We start from the raw sequence: 27,426 nt of genomic DNA, 5'->3' as shown, positions 1-27,426 counted from the left end.
AAGAGCATAATATACATAGACTCGCAAAGTAATTCCCCACCTATTCACCCATTATTAAAGCTGATTAGAACAGAGTTGATACATCTCAGAGAGCATCAACAAAAGGTTATCTTCTGCTGGATCCCAGGCCATACTGGAATACCAGGAAATGAAATTGCAGATGATGCTGCCAAACATCCATCCAGCTCAGCCCCAACGAATTCTCTAGTACCATTCACAGATTATAAAATGAATATACAAAGTATATGTAAAGGTCAATGGACTCTTCAATGGCAAGCGCAAATACATAATAAACTACTTCAAATTAAATCTGTACCAAAATTATGGGCTTCCAGCCTCATTGCAAACAGACAAGAAGTAATTCTAGCCAGAGCCAGAATCGGCCATACTCATTTAACCCATCTGTTCCTTTTGTCGGGAATGACACTCCTCAGTGTAATCATTGTCATACATCACTCACAGTCAAACACATACTTCTGGAATGTATTCTATATAATAATGCTAGACTAGTGTCATTCAGTTCTTTGGCAAGCTTAAAGGAACTTTTGTCGCTTAGCCATATCATAGGCGAAAAATCAAATCTCAGAATTCTTCTCCTTCCTAAAACGAATAGGACTGTATAGCCGTTTCTTACTGCTTCTACATCAACCAACACAGGCAGTATGAATCACTTTCATAAGTGCAATATAAATAAATAAATAAATTTTCTGTTTATACTCCGGGACGACCAAACGGTCAGAGGAGTTCACAAGATAGAAAGAATACAAGAAACAGCACCGTATTCAGCAGTCATGGGCTTGAACCCCGGTCACTCAAGGCATGTGTACTTATGCACCCGCGCGCCTGACCACTAGGCTACGGATATGGCCTAAGTAGTCATTGCACTTAAAACCCCATCAACAACAACAAAAGATAAATATATATACACATTTTTAGTTCAAAAATGTATGCATTTTATCTGTACTGGACAGTTTCCTGAATCTTTAAGCAGTGTGAATAAGATTGGTGCATACAGAGATGATGCTTGTAAGTTACTTTCAGAAATAAGATCCCCTAATTCAGTTTTAAAATCGATTATTTCTCTTTGTTTCAGATACAATGTGAAGCTACAAGTAAGTACAGGTAGCTTCATGTTGCCACCACTAATGAATGTAAACAATAAAACCTTTTCAACAAAAACACAGAGAAAACTCAGATGCACAAAACTTCTAATAAACTTTAAGCAGGAATGGTACAAGGCACATCAGAAAATATGAAAAATATGAGGTATAATTGAATAACCACTGAAAAGCAAAAACCATTGAACACACACAGGTGAGATAAAAAAAAAAATTTGAAAGTGGGTCCGGGGGGGGGGGAAGGTTTCTAATAGAAATATTTTTGAATGAGAAATATAATTATTTCACAGAGGCTTTATTTGAAATAATTATGAGAAAAAGATATTTGTGGTCAACCAGAATGCAATATTATTTAGTATATTGGGCTTGCCCTTTGTAAGGAAATAGATTTGTCTCTTACTTAATTTGCATTTCAGAGATATTCAATAAAGCATTTAAAATTTCATAAATATAACTTGGAGTCGTGTTTAATATTTTAAATTTTTCGTTATTCATCCCACATAATAAATGGCAAATATGATAGAGCAGAAAGTAAGAAAGGCATTACCACATAATTAATGCCTTTCACACAGTATACTCTGTGGTTGTTTCCTTTGATATAAAAAGTATTGTTCGGTATGATATTCTGTGGTATTGGGGGGGGGGGTTAGAAAAGGCATTTGATATTTCCATTGTACTTCCTATGATAGTTCCTATGGAATTATAATAAAATTTCATAGGAAGGATATACAAAGACAAAACTTTTTTCAACAGTAATAGTTTAAAAATAATATCTTTATTGCAATATATAGTGAGATGATTGCATTTCAGGAGTTAATGAAGTATAAGAGTACACAAGAACATTGTTGCATAGAAAAAAAATGACTATAGCACTGCAGTTTAGCACAATGACTTTTGAGTTATGTAGTGGGAATGGTATAATTTAAATGGAAATAAAAGAATTACAGAAGTAACTTGTCTAGTTCATGCTTATAATTGGTTGACCACCCACCCTCCCCTTTTTGCAAGTCACATGACTAATGGAAACATTTCAGACATTATACAACTATAAGACATTTCAGACATTATACAACTATAAGACATTTCAGACATTATACAACTATAAGACATTTCAGACATTATACAACTACAAGAAAATGATCAAAAACTGCTTATTTGTTGCCAGAAGCAACAAATAAGCAGTTTTTGATAATTTCTGTTTCCCCTGTTTAATAAATTAGTGGAATTCCACTGTAGTCTGATTTTCTGCAACTTCTTACAGTGCAATTCCAGTTATCTGAAATTTCTACAATCCAAAATCCACTTTCAGAATTTTTTCCACTTTTGTTTTTACCCTAATTCTTGATATTTAACATAAACAAAACTACTATTATAAGATGAACGAAATGTTAAAATCATGTTTTCCACTTCAAGTGTCACATCTTTAATCCGATCTTTAATCATCTTTAATCACATCTTCAGGCCTGACGTAGCCAAGTGGTCCGAAGCGAGAGTGCATAGCACACATTCCTTGAGTGGACGGGGATTCAAGCCCATGACTGCTAAATATGATAAAATATTTGTATCGACGATTTATTGTAAACTCTACTGACTTGATTGTCGTACTGGAGTATAAACAGAAAATTTTAATCATCCAAAATAGACATAGGGAACTCCATAGTAACCATCAATACCTGTGACTACAACCAAAAAAATCTAGGAACTTCTCTCAGTTACTTCCACTTAAACCAAAATCAAGAGGGAACTCTCTAGGAGACGACGACTAGAAATAATGTCTTTTTTCACTAAAGACCCAGATGGTGATTGAGGTATTTATTCAGTTCTGCAGGAAGAAGCTATTACAACTCCTGCATTTTAGAGTCGATGAAGAAATGATAAGCATTTCTTTCTCATGAATACTACACTGCAACACTATGATCCTTGAAAATATATTTGACTTCAAGGAGTATGCTTATATGACAGCTTCAGCATGAGAAAATGTTTTGGATGTAATATTGAAAATACTGATTATGGTCAGGCTGAAATAGAAGAGCCCAATCTATACAACTTGGTGAAATTCAAAGGTTAGCTAGATAACTGTTACATGAGGAGGGAGGCAAGTAGGTAGTTTATTTTATTATTATTATTTTATTTAGTTTTTTTGGTTGGTGCAGCAAAAGTCTCAATCTTCCTTAAACCATATTGGCTGATAATCTTGATTATCTACATCTTACCTCAGTCACATTTAAAAATATTTGTGTTGCAGTTTTTGAAACCAGAAATTTTCTCACATAAGTTTAATAGATTGTGCTCTTCTATCAACCATCAATGGAGAAAACTTATTCAAGTAATTAGCAGCTCACTGGCTACTTGATGGCTAATCTGACCTTCAAGATGTCTGAAGTTGTTTAAAACTGATCCAACTAGGACAAACCATTTGTATTATTTTTACTCAGAGTTATGCAGCATTTCACTCAAAAAATTCACTCAGCTTGACCTCAATTTAAATGAAGTGAAGTTTTTAAATGAAGTTTAAAAACTTTTTTAAAAATGCCAAAGTCCAAATGAAGTTTTTAAGAAACAGGTTAAAAATATATTTTTAAGCAAAAATCAATAAAGTAAAACAAATAAACATTTTAATCCAAGTCTTTTCTAATTTTTTTTTTAATATACTAATACGAAGATATTAAGATGATCTAATTATTTGCAATTAGATAGCTCTTTTGATCTTAACCATCTAATTCAAATTATTAACCAAAATTACGAGTGCTAACCATAAGCCATATCTATCTTCCTTTTCTGTTAGTTTTTAGAATCATATTAATCTTATTTTTTGTTTGGTTTTATTTATTAGTACCTATGAATATTTAAAAAAAAAAAAAAAAACTTATTATTTGATGTTTTAGAGTAATTTTAGAATTGGCTCTGTACTTTTCCAATTACAAGCAGTCTGCAGAAACATGGGAAACACACCAGGAATAACTGCATTAAAATTATTTATCACTTAAACTAGATTCCTGAACTAGACACTTAAACTAGATCATTAATAGCCCTTAGAAGAAAGTTTATATAAACACTTACATCTCACGATCCTATCATCTGCTACTAAAGAAGGGGAAGAGGAGAAAATCTGATATGGAGTATTTCCCATTCAACAGCCACCAAGGCCCAGGCCTGGGTATATTATCTGGAAGAAATCCTAGGTGGTCTGATAGAATTTACCAGAGCTGGTCCTCCCAGTACAAGTTGGTACAATCACAACCATAATATTGCCATTATAATCCACTGGAGACCTCTATGTGCCTCACAACCTGGTTTACATAACATAAGAAGACCCAGTACAAGTGATACCATGCAGTTGACAGTCTTCACTTTGGCCTCATGTGGAATACAAACTCCAAACTGCACAGCAGGAGGCTTTAACCAGAGAGAGAGAGAGAGAGAGAGAGAGAGAGAGAGAGAGAGAGACCTAGCTACGTCTCCTCAGAGATATCTTTCTGTGGTTTCAAGGCAACAGGACTGGGTAACCCACCCAAGGCAATGGTCCTACTGGAAAACAGCAACACTAACAGCTTTGGTGTGGGTGAATCTCAGCAGCTAACAGCTGTTTCAATCAGAGCATGGTGTTATTGAATTCTTCAGTCTTACATCCACAACTTGCAGACTCCCTTACATTGATTTTTTTTGGCATACCTTCACACAAACCTTCTTAACCTTCAAGATGCCAACATGCGAAGTACCCTGAACCTGGAAATCTGAGTTCTTCACACTGTGAAGTGCATTAAATTCTTTACTGAAAACAATAATTTGTACAGAGAGCAAATTTATGTCCTGGAGTCCCTCAAAAATGATACTTCCATCCAAATAGACATAGGGAATTCCATAGTAACCATCAATACCCACAACTACAACCAGAAAATTGAGGAGCTCCTGTCAGTTACTTCCACTTATATCAAAATCCAGTAGGATCCCACTGGCAGACTACAGAGATAGTCTTTTCTCCCTGAATTGTAGGATCAACAGAAAATTTACCACTTTTCTCAAGTTCAGTCCTACCAATCCAGAACCTCCACAGATGTTTGGAAGTATTAAAGTTCATAAAGATGACTATTCTATTAGATCCATTGATCACTGTTAAGGCCCATCTGAGCCAAAAGGTAGCCTCTTGGTTAGTCAGAATGCTTTCACACAATCCCAATCTGTCAAAAGCATGCAAGATCTGACAGGCTCCAAACCACAGAGCTCGCATCTCACAATCTGCTGGTTTCATTTGATGTGGATTTTGTGTTCACCAATATCCCTCTTCAAGAAGCAGTCACACGTGTATCTGAATTATTAGAGCAGGAGTTCTTCACTTTGAAAATACTGATTATAATCAGGCTGAAACAGAAGAGCACAATCTGCCGAACTTCCTACCCCCAGCTCCTCTGACATCACCAATCTAATCTGTCTTTCATCAGGGCAAGCATACTTCAAGTTCCTTGATGCACTACATTTGAATCACTGGCTTCATCTAGAGATGCCATTATATCCTCTGCTCTCCACACAAGCTAAAACTTTGGGTGTACTATGTGGACAAAACTGGTCATTTCTGGCTATGGGCTGCAATTGCTGTCCAGTTTCCATGACCATTTGAACACCATTCCATTCAAACATCAAATTTAAAATTGAGACAGAAGTTGCCAAGTGATTTCCCTTCCTGAATGTTGCACTTTGAATTTCAGATCACTTAGTCACCATGAAAGTGTATTGGAAGCCTACCAAAGAAGAGGCAAGGTCCTCTTCTTTCATTCTAATCATCGCCGATTCCCAAAGATTGGGATCCTTAAATTCCATATCCTTCAAACCCTAGTGTATCTGTGGGCAGGAGCAGCAGTGCATAGCACACGCTTCTTGATTAGACCGGGGTTTGACCACCGTGACCACCAAATACGGAGGATGTGGAAAGGTCAGGGAATAACCACCGCATATCCCTGGAGCAATATAGCCTAAGTTGCTAATGCTCCTAAAAACCAAATAACAACAACAACCTAGTGTATCTGCAAATGCTCCAGGCTGAGCTAGCCCTACTAGAAGTACCTCCATTCATAATGAATGCCCACTATCCTTTGTTCAAAGTAGTGGTTTCCACCTTAGAAAACTACAGAACTGACAACTCACCTCAAAACCACCACCTCCCACAAAAGATACACTTTATATCACAATCCCATTCATCCCTGGGTGATAAGGTTGCCTGGTTAGCCAGCAAGCACCCAATCAGTGGTGCTCTATGTCCAGAAAACATTTGGCAGCTCCTCAAACCTTCTCCCTCCTTTGGAAGGCAAAATTAAAAATCCCATGGAACACATGTGGGGTTTGCAGAGGGGTTTATGTAGGTCAGAGTTAAAGTAAATGTGACATGCATCTAGGAAAAGTTATCACCTCAGATCTGGCCCTACATTCTGCTGAAACCAGCCATTGTTAGAACTTCAGAAATTACAACACTTTCCAGAGATCAACACCAGTTGGGAGACTTTTTAAAAGAATTGTTTCTCATTAGGGCTCTCTAGTTCTATCAGTAGGCCTTCTGATTTATAATGGTCTGGCACATGTTTTCAAAAGCAGAGTCTTGGCATGAGCATTCAGCTGTCAGAGGCATTAGCCCACACCTTCAGCACAATAAAACCAACAGGCTCATTAAGCAGAAGTAAGAGAGACAGTCCTACTAGCTGGGCATCTTCATCTATGTAAAATGCCAACATATCCCTAAATGTCTTGCACAGGCCTTGGCTCGAGCATTCCTGAATCACTGGTACTGGTCCACCACGTATCCAGCACAATAAAACCAACAGACTCTTCAAGGCAGAACTAACAGAAACAGTCATTCTTCTGCCAGAAATAGAAAAATTTCTTCTTCTTCTCCTTCAGCATGAAGAACACTCTTCACTTCTAGGTTGGTTCTGCTCAGACAGCAATATGTATGTCAATAATTACCTTGCATGTGATAACTATGTAGATCTCTCAGCATATTCTGTATTCTCATAACCCATGTAGCACTGCATCTTTTCAGATAAGGAATGATGTATTTGTTAACTTGTTTCTGGTTTTTCTGTTTGTTTGCAGCTTCTCTTATTTAGCCCTATTTTAGTTTCATCAGTAATTGTTAAATGTATTCCACCTGGATCAAAAATAACTGAAAAGTAAATTTTATACCATATCACCATTTATGAAATTTTCTTAACGATTTTTTCCCTCCTAGTTATTAATACTATCATGTTCACAAAACACAATTTTGCATTAACAGTCACAGCAGCTGGTTTTTAAAAAAATTGTTTATTTTATTTTGTTCTTTTCTGTTTTTTTTATTTGATGCTGGCTTTTGGAAGTTTATAATGCAGGCTTCCAGTGGAATATTTGCCTTGAAATTTTATTATTTCCTCAAACATATTAGCATTAGCAAGGGCACATGATGCAAGAAAGCAAGCTTATATAGCATCAGCCAAAACAAAAAACACACACCCCCTCTTATTTCACCCATCCACCTGCTCCAAACGTTTGTCTAGTTCTGCCTTGAATCTGTTTAAGCTATCAACTTCTACAACAACAGATGGAAGTTTGTTCCAGCAATCAATCACCTGTTAAACGCAAACTTCTGCACATCTCTCCTACAACTGTCTTTCCTCAATTTGAATTTATGCCCTCTCAGGCGATTATTCTGAGCAAGAGGAAGAATCCCATCAGCATTGAGCATACTCAAACCATTCAAAGCTTTATTCACCTCAATCAGACACTTTAATTTGTAATTTGTAAAACTTAAGCCTTTCTTCATAAGAGCAACCCTTTGTTCCATTCACTAATCTTGTTGCCCTACTCTGTACTCATTCCAACAGCTACATCCTTCTTAAAATGAGGCCTCCAGACCAGTATACAGTACTCAAGGTGTAGCCTGACCATTGCCTTATATAAGGGGATAATCACCTTCTTTTCCCTGCTAGAAAAATTTAAATAAATAAATAAATTTTCTGTTTATACTCTGGGGCAACCACACAGTCAGAGAAGTTCACAAAGTAGAGATAAGACAAGAAATAGCACCGTATTCAGCAGCCACGGGCTTGAACCAGAGTCACTCAAGACGTATACCTATGCATCTGCACGCCTGACCACTCGGTTATGGCGGCATATCATTGACAAGACACCATGAGCTACTCTTGCAGACCATCTGCACTGCTCAGAAAACTTCATATCTGCCTGCACAATTACCCCCAGGTCCTTTTTGTTCACTACCACTGTCAGTGTAGTACCACAGGGTTGATATGTTACTCTGGGGTTACTGCTTCCCATATGTAGTACTTTACATTTGTCAATGTTAAACTTCATTTGTCACCTCTCAGCCTATCTGCTCAACTTTTCTAGATCCTGTTGCTGCTGCAACAGGATCTTTTCGTGTCATTAACAACCCTGCCAACCTTCGTATCATCTGCAAACTTGGATATTAAGCCTGATATACCATCATCAATATCATTAATGAATACAGAAAACAACAGTGGAACCAACATTGAACAGGGACTCCACTAATAACATTAGTCCACGAAGAGCAGTGTCCATTGATTACCACTCTCTGTCTTCTCCCACTCAACCATCCATTTATCCATAGCAGCAATTTGCCTCCAATACCGCATTGCTCCAATTTGTGCAGCAGTCTTTCATGCGCAACAGTATCAAAAACCTTTCTAAGATCCAAATATATGATATCAAATTTATTCTTTGCATCCAGTTCCTTTGTGACTACATCATAGTATCCAATCAAATTGGTCATACAAGTCCGAGCTATAACTGAAGTTTTGTCTAGATGATCCTGCAATGCTTCTTTAACCGCCTCCATTAATTTCCCTGGAACAGAAGTTAAACTAACAGGTCTGTAATTCCCTGTGTCTCCCTTTGATCCTCCTTTGTGAATTGGGGTCACATTTGCACATCTCCAGTTCATGGGTACCTCCCCTGAGTCCAAGGAAGCTCTCATAATTATGGCTAAGGATTTGTTTACTTCCTTTGCTGCCTCCTTTAATATAACTGGATAGATTCCATCCACCCCAGATGCCTTTCTTATGTTTATCTTCAACAATTTTCCCTCCATTTTACTCTCAGTTATTACAAGATTATCTAGCTTACTACCAGAGCAGGCTTCTGCTCATTCCAATAGAAGCAGTGCAAGAATCTCTTTCACCTCTGCCAGTGGCTACTGTTAATCTATTAGTCTTTGTCTCCCCCCAAGCTAGCAGTTTTCTGACACACCTAACACTGCCTCGATAGCATCAGCAAATATTCTTGCACCCTTTCTATTTAAGTGTATCCCATCCCTGTAGAAGCAATCTCTCCTGTTAACAAGTACAGTCCAGGCTGAAAAAAATTCTACCCCTTGAGCCTTGCACAATCTTTCCAGGGCCGAATTGATCGACAAGGCTCTCATCATGTACTCCCTCCTATCGTGTCTGGGCAGAATTGCAGACACTTTCAAATTCAACCCTACTTCACGGCTTTTTTTCAACAGTGACCTGTACTTGTTAAGTAATTCCGCTGGTCTCCTACTCTTAATATCATTAGTGCCAACGTGTACAACTATATCACCTTTTGTGCCCTTAAAAGATGATATCCGCTCTACAACGTCATCAACCTTTGCCCCTGGCAGACAAAGGTTGGCAGGGTTGTTAAGGACACTACTGATGCTATGCTGCTGCAACAGGATCTGGAAAGGTTGAGCAGATGGGCTGAGAGGTGGCAAATGAAGTTTAACATTGACAAATGTAAAGTACTACATATGGGAAACAGTAACCCCAGATCAACGTATCAACTCTGTGGTACTACGCTGACGGTGGTAGAGAATGAAAAGGACCTGGGGGTAATTGTGCAGGCAGATATGAAGTTCTCTGAGTAGTGCAGACGAGCTGCAAGAGTAGCTCATGGTGTTTTGTCAATGATATACAGGAATTTTTCTAGCAGGGATAGGGATGTGATTATTCCCTTGTATAAGGCATTGGTCAGGCCACACCTTGAGTACTGTATACAGGTCTGGAGGCCTCATTTCAAGAAGGATGTAGATATCGATACACATCTGGCATTCCCCTCCCTGAATAACTCTTCATGTGTGAATGTAGATGCAAAATATTCATTTAGTTTGTTAGCTACCTGAGTAGGATCATCAACAGTTGAACCATCGATATCAAGTGAACAAATCTGATTCATCCCCTTCCTTCTAGGGTTTACATAAGTAAAGAACTCTTTGCTGTTTTTCTTTGCATCGTTTGCCAAAGATTTCTTGTAATCTGCCTTTGCCTACCTAGCCTCTGTTGTGACTTGGTTACAGACCAGCTTATATCTATCATAGGCTTATGTGTCACTTGTTAATTTATATGTATCCCATGCATTTTTATTCTCTGTCACATGTCTAATTAGTTCATCTGACATCCATTTAGGCCAATATTTCTTAGTTGGTATGAAAAGCCTAGTAGCTTCCAAGATTATTTCTTTGAATGCTTCCCATTTTGAATTTGCTGTTGGTAACATCATCATCATCAGTTGGTCCCATCGTATAGAATTTAAATACTGTCTCAGACCACCGTAGTCACCTTTACGAAAGCAAAAACCCTTCACTTTACCCTGATGGTAGTTACCTCTTTGAGTAAATCCCACTTCAGCACACTGTGATCACTGAAACCTAGTGGTTCATTTATCTGCAGATTCTTGAAGCATGAAGAATCACTACTGATAATCAGATCAAGAGTATTACTCCCTCTAGTTGCCTTCCGAACATGCTGCTATAGAAAACAATCATCCAATAAATCCACAAAAGCCTTGCTAGTGTGTGTGACCAACCCACAAATTCTAGTCAATATCTGGGAAATTAAAATCCCCCATTATAAGACACTAATTTACTGGCCCACTCTATTTCTCTGCACAATTTCCAATTAAACTCATCAAATTCATTAAGCCTATAACACACACACACACCTACTCTCATTTTTTCTTTCTCAGTGCTTATGTCACACCAAACAGACTCAACATTGCATTGTCCACCAACATCAATTGGATGCACTTCCTTAGATTTTGTGTTTCTTAACTAACAGCATAACCCCTCCTCCCTTCCTGTTCTGTCTAGCCTTTCTGTACACATTGTTCTCTCCAAATTCCAATTCTGCACTGCTTATGTCTGTGTGACACCATGTCTCTGATGTCCCAACAATTTCTGCCTTTGATGTCTTGACAAGCACTTCAAGCTCATCAAATTTATCAACTATACTCCTAGCATTGGTGTACACACAAGTATATATGCACCAGTTTCTACTTTTAGTTACCCTAACACAGCCCATGTATTTACTTGTTCCACTATGACTTCCAGCAGTCCTGAAAATTCCCATTGTTTTGCTTTCCAGGCTGCTGCTGAATTGCATTTCAATAGCAGTGCAAGAATCACTTCCACCTCTGCCAGTGGCTACTGTTAATCTTTTAGTCTGTGTATCCCCCCCATGCTAGCAGTTTTCTGACCCATCTAACTTTGTCTCGATAGCATCATCAAATATTCTTGCACCCTTTCTATTTAATTGTATCCGATCCCTGTAGAAGCAGTCTCTCCTGTTAACAAGCACAGAGCAGGCTGAGGTATATACAACAGAAAGATTGCTTAACCACAAAATTTCAAAAACACAACTTATGAATAGGACACACTTTTTTTTTTTCTTTTGCATGCAAACTAAAGTTTCAGTTCAACATCAGTTTTCATAAGTTTATAATGCAACTGCCAATTGATCAATTTCCTTGACCTCTTACTGGTAGAAGCAATACCATTGAAGAAAAAGAATACATAATTTTTTTTTTCCAAAAAACAATTCTTTATGTGCAGTACTCACTGTAGTTTTCTTTGTGCACAAAGCAAGAGGTGTTCCATTATTGGGAATGGAGAATTTTTTCCACTTCTATAAAGCAACTGGTGACCTGAGTAATGAGAGATATATAATATTCCCAGGAGCACCTGAGAGCTAATGTGCAATATGTAGACTATGTCAAAAATAATCGTAGTGTAAACATTTTCCTGCACTGCAGTTGCCACAGTAAAAAAAAAACGAAAAAAAAACCCTATTTTTCAGTCAAATATAAAACTTTGCTGCTCGTAAATAAAATGTAGACTTTCAAACAGTTATAGGTAGCAGCATTTTATCCTGTTTCCATGATAATAGCGGATTTTTTCTTGAAATATGATTATATCAAATACATATCAAAGAAAAGTTTTGTAACAGTACAGTTTTCAAACAACAGTCCCATTATGAGTAATGTGTGCTTTTTCTTTTATTTTTCATGCAAAGTAGTGATGGAGTGGAGGTGAGGTTAGACACTGGTTTTCAGAAGTTTATAACGTGACTGCCAATAGAGATTTTTTGCTGAAATTTTGTTAAAATATCAAATATGCATCAAAAGGTGCTGTAGCAATATAATTTTTGAAAACAAATCTATGAGTAACATGAACTTATTTTTTATTCAGTGGGCAGTGTAATGTTTTCTTTTGATTCCAGTTTTTGCAATTTATAATGAGGCTACCAACAGATGAAGTTCCTTGAAATTTTGTTAATAGATGCAATACACACTGAAGAAAGAAAGTGTAATATTTTTCTTTGTGTGCAGAGAAACTATTATAGTTTTTTTTTTCTCCCAGTGAAAACAAGCAAGAGAACACAGATGCCTTACCTGAGCAAACCAAATATGGCTAGTGCACGTTAGCTAATTACTTATTTGTTACAGTAAGTGTGCAAACTACTGGTGCCTCAAATTTTATGATGCCGGTTTAATGAGGACCATATCCACTTGCTTTCCAGAAATAAACTAAAATGGGCTTCATACTTGATCCATCATTTTTCCTGTTTTCTTGGTAATTAACAGAGGTCTGTGGAATTTTAACTGGGGAAATTAAAGAAAAACTATTTTTGTGGAAAAGTGGAAATTTTAGCTGTGTACACAGAGTAGAAATTATGGCACAAAATTGATGAAATTTAATCTGGGTCTGGTGAACCCACTACCAAAGGTGTTGAATTCAGTATTTTGGAATATGTTTTTTAACTGACAAAGTGAACTAGGAATTTTGGAGTTTTTGAAATGTCTGATTCAAATATAATTTTAATTTTAATGCAATTATTCCTGGCATGTTCCCCATGTTTCTACATTGGACATACCTAAAGTAGTGTGTAACCATTGGTAATAAACTTGCATTAATCAACACAAATTATGAAGTACCTTTTATCCTCCTTCATTTGATTTCCCTACTTAATGCCTTTCAGAAATTACATAAGACAATAATAACAATCCAAGAGTAAAATTAAAAACTTGAGCAGTGTGCAAGCAGCAACAGTGAAACAAAGATTCTTAAAAATAGTAATCAAAAATTGCATTATCATTGAATTTTAAGTGAAACAATTATAGGGAAAGTTCATACAGCTACATGTTATTACAGTACCATTTCCCCATATTTAATAATAATAAATGGTATAGTTATACTCATAATAATCATCTTATTACTGTATGTGCATCCAATCTAATATAAATATGAATATTCTTATTTCTTATGCATTTTTTATATTTTCTGTTCTTTCTTTTTTTTTAGATAACTGTATACAGTATATTTGTTGCTCTAATGGCCTTTTTTGCTCAAGTAAGTGATCCAGCAATAGGTGGAACATATATGACCCTGCTAAATACTATTTGTAATCTAGGTGGAAATTGGCCAGCAACACTGTCACTTTGGTACATAGATCCTCTCACTTTAAAAAATTGTATTGGAGGAATTTCATCATGGTATTTTCCTTGCCATCATCAGGCAGGAATTGAGGTAGGGGATATTTGAATTATTACAACTGGTTATGTGAAACAGTGTTTAAAAGGTGTTTCCCCCCCACTAAAAGAAAGCTCTCAAACTCTAGAACACTATAAAAGTTCAACTGAATCCCTGTAAAATTTCTTCATTCTTATTCTTCTATCAATCATCTATGTGTAATGCTAATGAAATAGTTCCATGCTATTTTTTAATACAAATTTGGAAATACATTTTAAAAAATTGCATACATTTTTACCAAAGCATATCAATTAGTTACAAGACAAATAGCATTTCTATTCTTAAGAAAATGTTATTACTTACTAGTTAGTGTCTGCATGCTAACAAAGTCAAAAAATGAGCTAGGAAAGTGAGAAATAACGACGACTATATCTCTTTCTGGATACAAGATTATGAATATTAGTATTATTAGTATTGGCACTAATAGTAATAGTATTTGCCATATAGTGCAAGGAAGCCACAGGCTTTTGCTGCACTGCAAAAAAAAAAAAAAAAAACCTCAACAAAGTAAATAAGAAAACACAAATTATATGCTTCCCTCGTCACACAGGCAAGTATCCAGTAGACCTTTAAATTTATTCAAACTGTGAGCCTCAACTAACCATGAGGGCAACTTGTTCCAGCTATCAGTGACTTGCTGGCTAAAAGAAAACTTCCTACAATTTAATCTAAATCTCAAGCCCTGTAATTTGAATTATGACCCCTATTTCTGGAATTATATAGAATAGTGAGAATTCCATCTTCATTCATTTTACTAATCTATCTCAGAACCTTATAAACCTCAGTCAGTTCACTTTTGAGGTGCCTGGTTGCCAAGCTCTGTAGTCCACATAATCGGAGTCTTTCCGCATACGGTCGTCCTTCTGCCGATCTCACCATTCGAGTTGCCTGTCTTTGGACCCTTTCAAGAAGCTCGATGTTTTTTTTCAGATGAGATCTCCATACTTGAACACGGTATTCCAAATGTGGCCTTACAATTGCCTTATACAGTGGGATTATGACCTTATCTCTACAGGGTAGTGTTCAATAAATCATTGATAGGACAGGACACCATGGGCTTTCCTGGCTGCCTGTTTACACTGTTCAGAAAACTTCATATCTTCCCATATTGTAACTCCCAGATCCCTTTCCTCCTCCACTGTTTTTAATTCAACCCCACCAAGTGAATAATTTATTTCTGGGTTACTATTCCCCAAGTGTAAGACCTTACATTTAGCAGCATTAAAACATAGTTGCCGCTTGTGTGACCACCTTTGAAGTCTGTTCAAGTCATCCTGAAGGAGTGCTGCTTGGCTCTGATCATTAACGACTCTGCCTATCTTGACATCATCTGCAAATTTTGACATCACACCTTCTATCCCTTCGTCGATGTCATTTATGAACATGAGAAACAACAGTGGTCCAAGAAGCGATCCTTGAGGGACGCCACTCCGAATGTTACACCAATCTGAAGAATATCCATTAATCACAACCATCTGCCTTGCAGCCACCCAGAAATCCATCTTAGAATCTTTCCCAATGCTTTGCTAAAATCCAAATAAACTATGTCGAAACTATTCCCTAAATCCAGCTCATGAGCAATTGTGTCAAAATAGGCTACTAAGTTAAGTATGATTTACCCTTAACAAAGCCATGTTATGTGTCCTTCGGAATGCCATATTTATCTAAATGTCCCTAGATTGCACTCTTAATCACTATCTCTAAGATTTTTCCTACCGCTGAAGTTAGATTAACTGGTCTGTAGTTACTAACTTCACTCTTAGAACTGCTTTTATGTATTGGCAATACAGTGGCACTTCTCCACCTCAAAGGAATCTCCTCTGAGTTCAAAGATGCCCTTGTAATTAACCTCAGTGGTACAGCATATGCCATCAACTCCTGGAGCCTTACTTGCATTTATACTCAAAAGTTTTTCTAATAAACAATCATCTGTAATTACGATATCACTAATTTCATATGGCTCAGCTTCTAGGCATAAAGGGTCTTTTGTCAGTAAAGACAGATGCAAAGTACCTGTTCAATTCATCTGCAACATCATCTGGGTTGTCTAAGACTTTCCCTCACCCAGTGCACCGGGGTCTGACCTGATTAGCTTTCTTCTTTATTGTATTCACATAACTGAAAAATTCCTTGTACTCATCTTTGCTCTCTTAGCCAGTGCTTTCTCATATGCCTCCCTGACCTTATTTGTGGTACTATTATAGATCAACTTGTACATGTTGTAGGCTTTGGTAATTTTCATCACTCTGTAACTGTCCCATGTTATCTTTTTCTGCTCTGTTTGACCAGCCAGCTCTGCAGTCATCCATTTTTGCATCCTCCTCCTGCAATATTTTCTTAAAGGTATGTATGTGTTCATGGCTTCTGTGATATTTGCTATAAAAGTATTCCATAATTCAAATGTATTTTCTATCCCTTGGCAATTCCCCCAGTTCACAGATGCCAAGTAGCACCTTAAACTATCAAAGTCTCCTCTTCTTAAGTTAAAACCCAAGCCTTTACCTTTAACAACTGCAACATCTTTCCTCATCTTCCAGCTGATGATGATTATCTGATTACTTCCCGACATTGGTTCCTGTACTTTAAGCCCTGCGATGTAATCTGAATTGTTAGTAGTGATGAGATCAAGAATATTCTCACCCCTAGTACTTTCTATAACATACTGGTACAAATAATAATTTAGTTTATTTAAAAAGGTTTTTCCCCATCATGAGTTTCCTTCCCACTTATTCCAGTCAATCTGGGGCAGATTAAAAAGTCACCCCTAATAAGACATTCATACTTGCTTGCCCATTCCATCTGCATGCAAAGACTCTCATCATATTCTTCACAGTCTTCTGGTGTGTAGATTACTCCCACTCTCATTGTTCCTTTGCTTCCGACTAACTCACACCACACAGATTCTATGCTGGCAGACTCAGCAAAAGCTCTTTTTGTGCTCGGGCTGCTTTTGATAAGAAGCATGACCGCTCCTCCCTTCTATCTTCTTTATTTTTCCTAAATACATTATACATACCATAGTGGAACTCATCATCACTAATTTCCGGGTGGCACCATGTTTCTGTTAGCCCTATTATATCAGCATTAGTTGGCCTAATCAGGAGTTAAAATTCAGCCATTTTATTAATAACGCTCCTGACATTACTGTAGACACAGTTGAGACTAAGTAATCTTCTATAGTTTACTACCCTGACACATCCCTTGATGTTATTTAGGTTTGTATCCCAAAGTATATCTTCTCTCTCATTTGAAACATTGCTACCCTCAGAACATCCTATCAACATTGGCTTGTAACAAACAAGAATTCTTGAGGTGAGTGCAAGCATTAGTTTGACCCATATCATCAGATAAATGCAGATCTAAATTATTCTTTGCCTCCCCCCCCCCACAACTAGCAGTTTCCCTGAACCCTTAGGGTATCCTTTTCCCAGTGATACTGGCAAAAATCCTTGCACCACCTCTGTTCAAATGAATACCATCTTTACAAAATAGATTCCTTTTACCAACAAATGCAGGCCACACTGATAAAAAATTTCCCCCCACAAGAGCCTTTCAGATTCCCTCACATCTCAAGTTAATCCACAAAGCTTTCAGTGTATAGTCCCTCCGATCGTGTCTGGGCAGAATTGCAGACACATACGCATTGTGACTAACTCGCAGCATTTTCTCAGCATAGTCCTATGTTTCTCCAGCATATGGTCAGATTATGTACGCTTAATATAGTTAGTCCCCACATGAATAATAATTCTTTCTTTACCTCACTTAAAATCTGACAGTCTGTTGGTAACATCATCAATTGTAGCTTCTTGCAAACACATTTTGATTCTGGACCACCTATCTTTATTACAAACAGTGTTACCGTTTCCCTAACAATAGAGTCACCCAATGAAACTAGATCACCTTCGACCAGAGCAGTCTGTGCTTGACTATTCTTTTCTGGGTCCCGAATCACGGATGCATCACAGTTACATTTGTTTATAGGGCAAGCACTTGTTTTTTCAGTGACTCAAATTCTTCTTGTAACGCACCAAGTTGTAATTCGAGATTGGTGCACTCCTTACATTGGTTGCAAAGAAAAGAATCGCCAGATGAGCTAGGTCTGTGTGCAAGACTAGTCTTAGGATACATGCCACAGGCTGTACAGACGATGATTATCACACTAGAAATGCCTGCAGATATTTCCATTTGAATCCCGATGTCCTTTGTCTTTGTATTGTAAGTGGATCTTGTAGCAACCATAATTTAAGTGAAATTTGAACTTTACAAAGATTATGAAATTAAAATTTACAATATATTGCAGAAATTAAACTAAAGAAGTTAAATTTAAGCTGCCGAACAAAAGTTACAAAATTCCTGCCAAAATATCGATAACAAAGGCTATCTGAATATTAGGTTGTAGCTTTCCAGATACTTAACTAAATAATACTGTTGATGTTGCCTGGCTATTGGCACTTCATTGCCCATCCTATTTAATAACACTGTAGACTGTTAATAAATTAATTGAGGTTGTTAAAATCCCTTTCCACAAAAACTCTGAGCTTCTCGCAGTTGATCTTATTAAAAGGCAAACTTTTTTTTTATTAGAGACTGAAGTTATATTTTAATTTCAAACATTGAGGTTAATAAGTCATGAATGTGAATAATTTGCCCTAAAACATTGTTTGTGTTAGAAATGTAATTTAGTGAAGTTTAGTATGCACTAACAGTGATTCATTTATTTTATTGTAGGTTAGCAAAAATTTTATTATTATTATTTCTTATTTTTGCAGAATTAGGCTTGATCAAATGGCTTCAATAGAAGAGAAAGTAAATTGTGTGCTGTGGTTGGCCGAGTTAAAGTCTGTAATTGCAATACAAAAAATATTCAGAACTCATTACAACAAAGATGCATCACACAGGAATTCCATAACTAACTGGATGAAAAAGTTTAAAGGTTCCATCAATGATAATCCACGATCTGGAAGGCCAAGTGTAAGTGAGGAAAGTGTGGCATCTGTTTGTATACGTAATGATGATGGACATGTTGAGAATTAACAATCCCAAGAATAAATGTATGTAAAACTGTAATAAATTCTTTCACTTATCCTTTTTACAGATTGATTTTATCATGTATAGAAAATTATGAAAAAATATATTACAGAAGTTATGAAAATTTAAAACTGCACAAGGACTTTATAATGACCCTGTATATATTGACTTTGCATTAGCAAGAACTACCTAATACCTCATGGGGCCACCATTTTCCTGTAATATACAGTAAGTGCACATCTTGACTCCAGAAGGTATTGCAGGGTGTTCTGTGGTAGTGCCACTAATGTGTTGCATTGTGTCCAGTAATGCCTGCACATTTTCAGGTGGATGGTTGTAATCTTTTTCCAGTAGGTCTCAAGTATGCTCAATTGGGTTCAAATCAGGCGAGTTTGATGGCCATAGGAGGAAGGAGAATTCATTGTTGTGTTTCTAATACCAATTAGCAAGCTGTTGGACCTTGTAGTATGGCACGTTGTCTTGTTGATAGATGTGGGAATTGCCTGGATACATTGCCATCATAGCGGAGTGTACTTGGTTGGTAATGATAGAAAGGTAGGCGTTCCCAATGAGCTGTCAATTATCAGTGATCAGAGGACCTGGGGTATGCCACGAAAACAGTCTCATAACACCACCGCATCTAGGTGCCATGGCTTCATGTTGCTTTCTGCAAATGTAGATATGCCTGTTAGCATGATAGAATTGGAAATGTCAGGTGACAGATTTCCACATCAGCAGTGTAGTGTTAGTGCTGGCATGCCCATACAAGGCACACTTTCTTGTGTCTCGCAGTGAGCATGAGTACTCGTGATGGCCATCACCTGCCATAACCTGTTTGAGCTAATTTCTGATATTCCCCTGTCTTGTACACAGTCTTTTTTTTTTGACTAGTCACAGATTCTTCAAGGCAAACTGCTTTGAATATGAGGGAGTTGTCTTGAAGCCAGGTAACTCCCTCATAGCCTAGGATTAACCAATGACCCCTCTCTGCACTTGCTGAGCCCCCGAAGACTGAACACATCTGCTATTTTGATTGTTCATGCTACAACAACCACCAGAATGTCCTGATTACCCAGATCAACCTGCTACCAAAGAATTATGAACACTTCATAAATGAAGAATATTACAAAGCCTTCATCAAGTTTTCACAGTCAGTCTTTGAACCTAGAAGTTCAAAGACTTCTAGCAGGGTTCAAAGACTGACTGTTTTCACAGTCAGTCTTTGAACCCTGCTTAGACAGGCTCTGCAAACTGATCTCATCAATGCAGCTTAAAGCACCCTTTTACTGTTAACAGCACAGTTAACACCTCAGAACATGATATGCTGATCTCCCAAACAGTGACAAACCACCAAATTGGAATTATAATTCAAAGTTTGACCTAACTTGACTATCTAAATGAGTGGTTTTCAACCTTTTTTTAATAATGGCACCCCTCAATTTTCTGCCTGTTTCTGCTTTTATTAAAAAAAAATGTTATATGATAGTTATTTTAATAATATAATTATAAGGATGTACCTTTTTATAATGAAATAAATACTTAAAAATAGGTTTAAGTAAATTAAACCCAAATTATGTGGCACCCCTGGAATGTTGCATCACCCTGGTTGAAAACCGCTGATATAAATTGACCTTGGCAGCTCTCTCTGCATCCTCTCCTCCCTATGCTTGTGCAAATCTAAGTGTGCATAAATGTGTGTTGGAGACCTGGTATGTGTATGTATGACTGTCTGGTTGCAAGTCCAGTATGTGTTCCTCTGTGAATGTCTGTATGCATGTGTATGTCTGTGTGAATGATGTGTGTATTTAAATGTTTGTATATGTGCATTGTGTCTGTATGTGAGTCTGGTATATGTATGCCTCTTATGTATGTCTTTGTGATTGAGGTGTGTATGTTAAATTGCAGTATGTGTGTGTGTGTGGAAGAGAAACAGATTTGATTATCCTAGAATAGGAAACTGTGAACTTAACCTGGAAGAAAGTGGGGAAGGGGGGTATGTGTGATGTCTGTATTTAGAATACTGTGATGAGTAGCTGTGAGTGTTGTAACTCCAGGTTAAGATGTGTAATTGTGGTATGAATGGTTGGTCGTGTGTAAACCTTGCAATAACTAAAAAAAAAAAAATGTATGCATAATGCATAAAAGTTGTAGATTTCATTTCTATTTAATTCCTGTCTAATTTCTTTTACTCTGAATATATGTGAAGTACCAAAAAAAAAAAAAAAAGTGTGTGTGGGTAAGTGTAACAGGTGTGTGACTGACTGGAGTATATGTTGTGTTCTGTTGTTTGACAGGCACCCCCCCCCTGCAGCTCAACTGCGGTGAGGATAACCTACCCAAGAAAATCCCCCATGCCCTTGCTGTTTCCTTTTATTAGACAGCATGGCATGGGATGCTGCCACTGTTTTCAGCTGGCTGACCAATGTGGGAAGTCTCCCAACCAAAAATACCTACTTGGGACAACTGGAGGAAGTTAAAGTTGCAGGACACTTTGGCCTTGTGACTGTAACTCCCCCATCATGAAACCCAGCATTGCCAATCTCTCCCACTTCCAATCCTTCATTTTGCCTGGTGGACCCTACCACCCAAAATACTTCCCACTGCTCTTAGTCCACCCGAGAGGGTGGGTTGTCTCTACATTGGCAGTCGTCTGTTGCCCTGTTTCTTCTTATTTCCTGGTGGACGTCTTCCTATCATCCACTTTCCTTGCCTTCACCTATCCTCCAAGCTTGGCTTGTATTGTCACCTCTGCGATCCTTCCAACAAAAACTTCTTCCCCCTCCCTTTATCCTCCCTGGCAAGCTCAGGTGACACCAGGGTTCTCCCAGCCAGAGACCCTGTAACTCTACTTCCTGGTCCCGTTCCCGTGGTTGTGAAGATCAACTAGGGAACTATGGCTTTCCATGGGCCCTAGGCTAAGTGGTCAGATAAACAAAAGATCAATATAACCTAACACTACATGACATAGACCACACAATCACATACATTATCTGGCCTTCACAGAGTTTGTATTGCAGCTCAATGTATACAATTCAAAGTTGGGGAAGATCCCTGTTGCTGCTTGACCTGTAACACTATAAAAGTCCATGTGAATATTGGCCTTGCTGTTCCTGTGTTGTACTGGGTGGTTAGCTAGGTTGCTGTGTTACAACACAATGCTCACCACGAGTATTGACCACATGTGGTTGTCTCATGTGTGACCTTTGCTGCTGGTTGTTCAACTGCTGTTGAGTTGGTCATGGTTGGAAGCTACTAAGCTGTTCCAGGCTTAGATCTAAATGAATGTCAGATGAACTGATAAGTGACTTCTGGCAGAGAAGAAAAATGCATGCGATGCATATAAATTATCAAGTGATACAGAGGCCTATGGTAGATATAAACTAGTCTATAATCAAGTCACAAAAGAGGTTAGGCAAGCTAAAGCAGATTAAAGATGTTTCTGATTAAAGATTAAAGAAAATCAGCAAATGCCTCTTTACTTATATTAACAGTAGAAGGAAGAGGTTGAATAACATTGGTCCACTTTGTGTTGCTGGATTAACTGTTGATAATCCTGCTCAGGGTGCTGAAAAACTGAATTGTATTTTGCATCTACATTCACAGATGAGTAGTTCTTTAGGGAAGGGAATGCCAGAAGTTTATCAAAATCTAACAAGGAGTTAAATGATGTGATGATTAAGAGGAAAGTGGAAGAGAAATTGCTGAAGCTTAACATAAAAAAAGCACTTGAGATGGATAAGACCAATCCAATTATATTAAGGGAGGCAGGAAACCATTAGTCATAATTAATGAGAGCATCTTTTTCATTCAGGTTATTGAGGAGAGGTCCCTGTGAACTGGAGATGTTCAAATATATCCCCATTTCCAAAAGGGGGATCAAAAATTGATGTAACTAACTACAGACCTGTTAGCTTAACTTCTGTTCCAGGGAAATTACAGAGTCTCTTATAAAGAAGCAGTGCAGGACCATCTAGACAGGGATGCAATTATAAACTCACAGTATGGATTTGGGAATCTTTTCTGACCAATTTGATTGGATATTATGATGCAATAACAAAGGAACTGGATGCAAAAAATAATTTTGATATCATATATTTGGATTTCAGGACAGCTTTTGATATTGTTGTACATAAAAGACTGCTAAACAAATTGTAATAGTGTGATATTAAGGGCAAGTTACTGCTCTAGATAAAGGGATGGTTGAGTGGAGAAGACAGAGTGGTTATTAATGAACACTGCTCTTCATGGACTGTTATTAGTGGAGTCCTCCATTGTTTAGTGCTGGGCCCATTGTTGTTTTCTATATCTATTAATGATATTGATGAAAGTATATCAGCCGTAATGTCTAAGTATGCAAATAATACAAAGGTTGGCAGGATTGTTAATAACAGTAGTCAGGGTAAGCTCCTGCAGCAAAATATAAAAAAAATTAGGCAGACAGGCTAAGAGAAATGGCAGTTGTAATTTAACACTGATAAATGCAAGGTACTTCATATGAGTAGCAGTAATCCCAGATTGATATACCAACAGTGTGGTAATACATTCAGGTTAGTGGATAATGAAGAAAACTTTTGGGGGTAATTGTGCAGTCAGATATGAAATTCTCTGAGCAATGCAGACAGGCTGCCTGGACAGCTCATGGGGTTTTGTCTGTGACCTACACAGCTTTGCCAACGGGAATAGGCAGAATAGTTGGGCCACATCTTGAGTACTGCATACAAGTGTGGATGCCTCATTTTAGGAGAGATGTAGGTCTGCTGGAATGGGTGCAGAGAAGGGCAGTGAGATTGATTAAAGGAACAAAAGGGGTGTTATTACCAAGACAAGCTTCAGTTCTGCAAATTGCAGTGTCAGGAGACCAGGCACCTGTAAGTTGATCTGATCAAGGTGTTAAGGTTTTGAATGGATTTCATATGCTCAGTGCTGATAGTATTCTTCCTTTGGCTAAGAATTCGCACATGAGGGAGGGAGGGCATAAATTCAAATTGAGGCAAGATGGTGGAGATTTGTCTTCAGCCAATGGATCATTGATTGTTGTAACAAACTTTGATCTCTCATTGCAGGAGTGCCAGTTTGAATAAATTCAGAAGATGTAAGACAAATTATTGGAGGAGATGGACAAGTGATGTGGGAGTTTCATCTTTGTTTCCTCCACAGGAACAAGAATGAATATAGCAATCAAAAACAGAGGAAAATAGAATAAAAAGAAATACAGTTGTCAACAAAAAAAAACAAAGACTATTTATAAATTTCTTCTGGACAAATTTATTTAAATCAAAATCTTAGATAACATCCATACCACATTTCAGTTGCTTGGTGCGCTTCCCATATTCCAACTACTGAACATGGTGTCATCACTCAAAATACTGACAACACAGCTTCAAAGTACCTATTCCTTCACAGAGCCATATGTGAATTCCAAAAATTCCTAATGTCACTTCCAGACAGCATTATACAGCAAAATTTAGAAAGCATTATACATCTGATGAAGAAATTTTTGGGGCTCCAGAGTACTTCTGCATTTGTTCATGTGTATAGGGCTCTGTGCCCCCCCCTCTCTCTCTCTCCATCAAATTGAAAACATTTGCTTTGTACACTTATATGTCAGAATAAATTTATTCTGACATATAAGTGTACATATAACAGACTGGATATATTTTGCAGTTAAACTTAGTTGTAAGGATTTTTTAAATTAACATTTAAAGTCATTTAAAAGTTTTGTTAGATATTGCAAATTTTGGCAACTGCTATAGATAACTTTAAAAATAAAATATTCAGTTGAATTTATTAATTATGAAGAATGTATTTAATTTATTTATGTAATGCAGAATCATATTCATACTGACTAGGAGTGTGGTTACATTCTGTAAACTGTTTCCTTCCTTCTTTGATATTCTAAGAAGCTAATTCAAATTTTATAATTGTATTGTTTTATATTTTAGGAATGCATTTCTTCTGGTGGTCAGTGTATCACTCGTTTAGATGGCTACTATGTGGAAACTGTGATATGTGTTTTATTTGGATTCTTCTGGTTAAGGTGGGCCAGACATAGAGTTCATTATCTACAAAATTTGCCACCATCTGCATGGAGGAAGCCTTAGGTGAGATACCAAAAACTCTGAACCTCTTGATGTAAATTTTAAATGAAAGCATAATATATGAATAAAAATGTTACATTTTTATTATTTTCTTATGTTTATGCCTTGTTTATATATTGGATCTGATGATGGAATTTCTTATGAAATTAATTTATATCAAAATACAAAATTTATTTTGTATGTTTTGAAACAAAAATTATGTTTATGTTGATGCCAAAAAGTTTGAGCTTCTGATGTGATCTAATATATGCTGTTCAAAAGGCATATATTAGATCACATCAGAACAAACAGATACAAACAGACTATGTAATAAACATTTTACTGGACATCTGTAATTTAACATTTTTTGGACCTTTTGCCTGCTCACAATAAGGATCTCACCAGTGTTCAGAAATTGAGTGGTAGCTAGAGCCAAGACAAAGTATGTAGAAACTGCATACTGTGTCCATAATATTATGTACAATGACATGGGATTTGTTTATCTATTAGACTTAATGCCATAAGTAGGAACTCCTGGAAGCCTAATCAGAAGTAAAAACAAACAACATACTGTGCAAATATAACACATATTTGTTAGATGTGTTATATTTGCATTTATACAGGGTATCCATATATTTGCATTTGTACAGGGCATCCATAAAATCCTTGGGCAGTTTAAAACTGCAATAACTTAGGTTATATACAAGATAAAAACAATCTGTAAAATGCATTGGAAGGTAATTTATTCTAGCTTTTAGGATATGTAATCATAAGATTGTTAATATTCAACATAATATCCTAATATCCATCCTTACTGATACAAAGTGTAGTATGATGTTACAGTTCCATAAACTCATTCAACTTATTCTCCAGTTATGCTTCAGTTATGGTATTAATTGCATTCGTGATCCTTCTATGAAAATTATTTAAAGAATGAGAGTTTGAGGAGTAAACCACACTTTTAAATATGCCCTATAGAAAAATCTAGTGGGGACAAAATTAGCGAGTGTGAGTGAGTTGGCCAGGTGATTGACCCATCTCTGCTGATCCATCTTTTTTGGGACAACTTCATTTAAGAATTGTCAAACATCCCAAGTGAAGAGACAAGGTACTCCATCTTGCTGAAAAACTATATTGGTTAGTTCTTAATTATCTTAATTCCGTAATAAAATCATCACACCCTATAGCATTGTAAGATAACTATCACTAATAAGCTCTGTTTCTTCAAAAAAAAGAAAGGACAAATATGCATGTTTTCCTAGGCATTGACTTTAGGGGGAACACTTTCAGGTCCCAGACTTCTTGTACTTTCTTGCCCCCAATTAACCTTGCCACTAATGTGAAACGTTGCTTCATTACTAAATATTAGATTGTCAAGAGATAAGATACAATACCGTTTTCATTAAACTCATGGAAGAATGTTAATCTCACTTGGTAGCCCTCTTCTAGCAACATTTGATATACTTAAATCTGTAAGGTGGGTTTTGCAATTTCATTCTAAGAATTTTGTGCACTGTTGCTTTGGGAACACTGAGTTCTAGAGATGTGATCTTTGCTGAAAAGCTTCCTTGACAGATGCAGTTTCCTCATTTAATAAAAGCATTCTATTTCATGGCTTATCATTAATGGAATCAGTCTCTTTAAACTTCTTCATCTGGTTTGAAATTGAATTTCTCTTCAGTGCTTCCTTTGCATAATTTGTAAAATTTTCTTCTAAATGTTGATATGGAGTTTAGCCAGAGGAGACAGTTCACTTTCTCTTCTATTGAAGCCATATCTTGTAGGGTGGATTATTTGAAAAAATTAAAACACAAAATTAGAATAAATTAGGATTCAACATAATCTCCATCCTTACTGATACAAAGTGTAGTATGATGTTGCAATTCCATCAAGACATTCTCCTTCAGTTACCATGTTAATTGCATTTGTGATCCTGCTGTGAAAATCATTTAAAGAATGAGATTTTGAGGAGGAAACTGCACTTTTAAGTATGCCCCCCCCCCCCATAGAAAAATATTTTTGTGCATAAAAACTAGAATAAATTTTTTTCCAATGCATTTACATATTTCTTTTATCTACAAACCCTAGGTTATTGCAGTTTCAAAGTGCACAAGGACTTTACATACACCCTGTACACTGACTCACCTATAGCATTTTTTTAACAATGCTGTTATTGTTAATTTTGCAAGGCTTTTTTTTTGGAGGGAAATTTTTATCGGTGTGGCCTGCCTCAGTAGGTAAAAAGGCGATACAAGAATCTCTGCCTATGTCATTGAGAAAGCTCTGAGTCAAGGAAACCTGCTAGTTTAATTACTTTATCAATATATGATACAGTAATTAACAGAGTGATGTAGAGCAGAAAGTTACAATCAAA

At 36.9% G+C, this 27,426-nt stretch overlaps 1 protein-coding gene across 3 annotated transcripts in view; it reads left to right on the top strand.

Moving 5' to 3' along the window:
• LOC150074891 (acetyl-coenzyme A transporter 1) overlaps positions 1-27,426 on the top strand; it is a 191,689-nt gene that overhangs the window by 148,713 nt on the left and 15,550 nt on the right. For all 3 annotated transcript variants that reach the window (XM_090389420.1, XM_090389421.1, XM_090389419.1), the window contains exons 7-8: positions 13,720-13,944; positions 24,918-25,076. In XM_090389420.1, coding sequence (XP_090245546.1) covers positions 13,720-13,944; positions 24,918-25,076 — 384 coding nt within the window. The remainder of the gene's footprint in view (positions 1-13,719; positions 13,945-24,917; positions 25,077-27,426) is intronic.

Source organism: Mastigoproctus giganteus, unplaced genomic scaffold (assembly GCF_048544385.1).
Source record: "Mastigoproctus giganteus isolate SK-2022 unplaced genomic scaffold, ASM4854438v1 scaffold_16, whole genome shotgun sequence".
Taxonomy (NCBI): Eukaryota; Metazoa; Arthropoda; class Arachnida; order Uropygi; family Thelyphonidae; genus Mastigoproctus; species Mastigoproctus giganteus.
Note: the sequence above shows the minus strand (reverse complement) of the source record. Positions and strands in the feature narration are given on the sequence as shown.